At 57.9% G+C, this 3,311-nt stretch overlaps 1 protein-coding gene across 1 annotated transcript; it reads right to left on the reverse strand.

Annotated features, from left to right (window-relative positions):
• Positions 1-1,912: 1,912 nt before the first annotated feature.
• On the reverse strand, positions 1,913-3,311 carry MYF5 (myogenic factor 5). Its single transcript, XM_058023212.1, has 3 exons — positions 2,805-3,311; positions 2,247-2,322; positions 1,913-2,109 (listed from the first exon to the last, which is right to left on the reverse strand). The coding sequence occupies exons 1-3, from the start codon at positions 3,309-3,311 to the stop codon at positions 1,916-1,918; spliced, it is 777 nt and encodes a 258-aa protein (XP_057879195.1). The 3' UTR covers positions 1,913-1,915.

A 3,311-nucleotide genomic window follows, 5' to 3' on the forward strand; every position in this document is an offset into this window, starting at 1 on the left:
GCATCAGAGTGTCAGAAGCCAGGAAATAAAACCAGTGATGTTCAGAGTCTTGCATAAGAATTCCTGTGAACAGAAGGCTTGGGAAGTGATCCTCCAGAACCAAGACTATGTCTGTGTTAAGGCCCTCGCATACTGCTGAAGCATCTGCAGTGACAGGAGTGTGAAAATACTTTGTTTGTACCTCTGCATGACTGCAACTCAGGGGTTTTAAACCACTTCTAGTCCCTGATGAGTTCAGACATATCTGTATACACAGAAAGCCCATTCTGGTCAAGGCTCCTCCTGAAATGTTCTGCAAGGAAAGAACACTTTCCTCGAGGCTATGGGCAAGGACTGAAAGTAATTTTGAGGGAGGCTATGCACAAAGGGTGGGCTGGCCTTGCCCTGTGTCAGACACACACCTGCTGCTGCCCTGCTGCAGGCTCAGGAAGGCAGGTGCCACCTCACTTTCTCTGCGGCCCCTTGTGGGGGGGACAGAGACCCTCAGTGTGCCACAGGGACAGAGCCTAAGCAAAGGCTTCTTTTATCTTTGGTTCAGAGATGCTGCCAAAGGCCAGTCAGATGATAACTTTTGGTGACATGACTCAGCTGGGCTGGGTTCAAGTGAAAGATTTATCAGAGGTGAAATACCACTGCCAGGCCCCTTGGCCACTGAGTGCTAGCAACACAAACACAAATGGCAAATACATCCTTATCCCACAATAGTGAGGTGGATATATCCCTTCCCACTCAGAGTACTTATCATATGAAACATTTCTGGATGAACTGACAGAGCCCATCTCTCCATCTTTTTTTTTTTATTTTTTTTGGGGGGATGGGGAGGGTTGGCTAAGAAAGCTTTGAATTATATCTAGAAGAGTGCAAAACTATGGAAACTTTTCATGGTAGGTAGACCTAATTTAGTGCCTGGAAGGAAATACTTTTAAAAGTATTAAATCTGAAAACACATGAAGATTTGACCTGATTATTTCTAGAGCGATGTAGAGTAATGAATTTGCATCCTGAACCAAAAGACCAAAGTAATTAGAAGCGAATAAATCCATATTGCTTTCTGAATATTGAGAAATATATCTTGTGTCTTATGAAAGAGATATATGTGGTTTGTTCTTACTAACTTTACTAAATTTGTCTCTGCCAGAGCAACAAGTAAAATTCCCCAGCACAGCATCAGAGCTAGATCATACAGTGGTTTTAGGAGCAGAGTCACCACACAATTTTAAGGTCAAATTCTGGAATACACAGTCCATCTTCATACCCAGTGAACGAAACTTGAGCTTTGCAGAGGTGGATGGGAAGGGAAGGCAGGAAGGAGAGGATAGAAATATATGACTGTGAAATAGTAATTTTACTTTGCAGAAAATAAAGGAAACTCTGCCCAGAACAGGATATAGTGTGAGAATTTAAACGTCCACGTTTTTGTTGCTCCATGAGTGATCTCAGAATAGTACGCACTGGTGGAAGGAGAGACGAGGTCCCAGGGCCCAGCCCGGCAGGACACCGCACGTCCCGGCTGGGGCCGCCGTGGTGGGGGCGGTGAGAGGGGGTGTCCCGCGGGCAGGAGCCCGAGCTTGGGCGGGGGCTCTGCATGGATGCTAGCGGGCGCCCCGCAGCCGAGCCTCGCTGCCCTCCCTCATGCCAGGGAATGCACTTAAAGAACCAGCCGGCCAGACAGCTCTCTCACAGCACGTTTTATTTGCAGCGATGATTCCAGGGCAGCGCGTTTGTCCCGAGCCCCGGGGCCCGCCCGCCCTGCCGGGGTGCGGGCAATCCCTGGCCGAGGGCGGGCACGGCGCTTTGCCCGCAGCCCCAGAGGGAAGCGGCGGCCCAAGGGGCTGCGGGGCCGCCCCTCTCGCCCAAGAAGCGTTAGCAGGAGGCGGCCCTGGCGGCAGGCGCGGGGTGCCGGCCCTCGGGCCCTTCATAGCGCCTGGTAGGTCCGTCGGGGCAGCGGCGTCCCGGGCGTCTCCGGCCCCGAGTCGATGCTGGCGCTGGGCGAGAGGGAGTCGGCGTCGCGGAGGGACAGCCCTGGCTCCTCCGCCGGGGAGAGACGGTCCACGATGCTGGAGAGGCAGTCCAGGCTGGACAGGGCGCTGCTCTGATCGGCGGCGTAGCCTGGGCCGACGGGAGGGCCGGGGCAGGGCAGCGCGTTACCGCGGGGCGCCGCGCTGCCTCCCCCCAGCGCCTCGGGCAGCGCGGGGGGCCCGCGCCCCGCCTCTACCCGCAGGCCGCGCCGCTCGAGTCGCGCTTACCGTGAGCCATCTCGGCGCAGTAGACGGCGTCGAAGCCGCTGCCTCTCGCCGACCAAACGGGGCTGCCACAGTCGGCCTGCAAGACAGCGAGGGGCGAGTGCCGGCCCTGCCGCCCCTGCCCAGGGGCCAGCGGGACGCTCCCCGAGACGGGAAAGGGCCATAAAGGCCGGCGGGGAGGGAGCGAAGCAGCCGCCCCCAGCCAGGCTCCCACTGGCCCTGGGCAGCGCCTTCCCCATCTCCCCCAGCCTTACCCCGCTAGGGCCGCGCTAAGGGACAGCAGAGGGGACGCCGGGGGCCGGGGCCTTGCAGGACAGGGGGCACAGCCCTCAGACAGCGCTACCTCCCCCTATGCATCCCCGGAGAGCCCAGCTGCGTGCCCGGCGGAAAACCTGGGAAGGGGCCTGTTCCAGGGCAAACCGCCCGCCTTTTCCTGATGTCCGGGTGCGTTCGGCCCGTCCCACACCCATGGGACTGGTCCCACGGCGTTGGGCCGAGGGTGACCTGCCCGCGGGCCATCCTGGGGTCCCCACAGCCCCATGGCTCCTGCCTCTGTCTTACCATCCCGTCGGAGCAGCTGGAAGCGGGGCTGGTCGGTTCGGAGCAACTCTGTCCCGGCAGGTGATAGTAGTTTTCTACCTGTTCCCGCAAGAGCTCCTGGAGGCTCTCGATGTATCTGATGGCGTTTCGCAGGATCTCTACTTTGGGGAGTCTTTGGTTGGGGTTGGCAGTGGTGCATCTCTTCAGGGTCTCAAAAGCCTGGTTCACTTTCTTCAGCCTCCTCCTCTCCCTCATGGTGGCTGCCTTCCTTCGGTCCATTGTGGTGGATTTTCTTTTGCAGGCTTTGCAAGCCCACATGAGGCAGTGACCAGCTTGGTGGTGGCCAGTGGGAGCTCGGACATGCTCCTCTTCCTCGGAGCAGGCGGGCTCGGGGGGCTCGTGGGCGCTGAAAGGAGGCAGATCCCTGGGCTCAAAATCCTCGGGGAACTCGCCCTCCGGGGAGGAGAGGCAGGAGCTGTCATAGAAGAGCTCGGACGGGGAGAACTTGCAGCTGTCCATCACCTCCAT

This window comes from Melospiza georgiana, chromosome 4, assembly GCF_028018845.1.
Source record: "Melospiza georgiana isolate bMelGeo1 chromosome 4, bMelGeo1.pri, whole genome shotgun sequence".
Taxonomy (NCBI): Eukaryota; Metazoa; Chordata; class Aves; order Passeriformes; family Passerellidae; genus Melospiza; species Melospiza georgiana.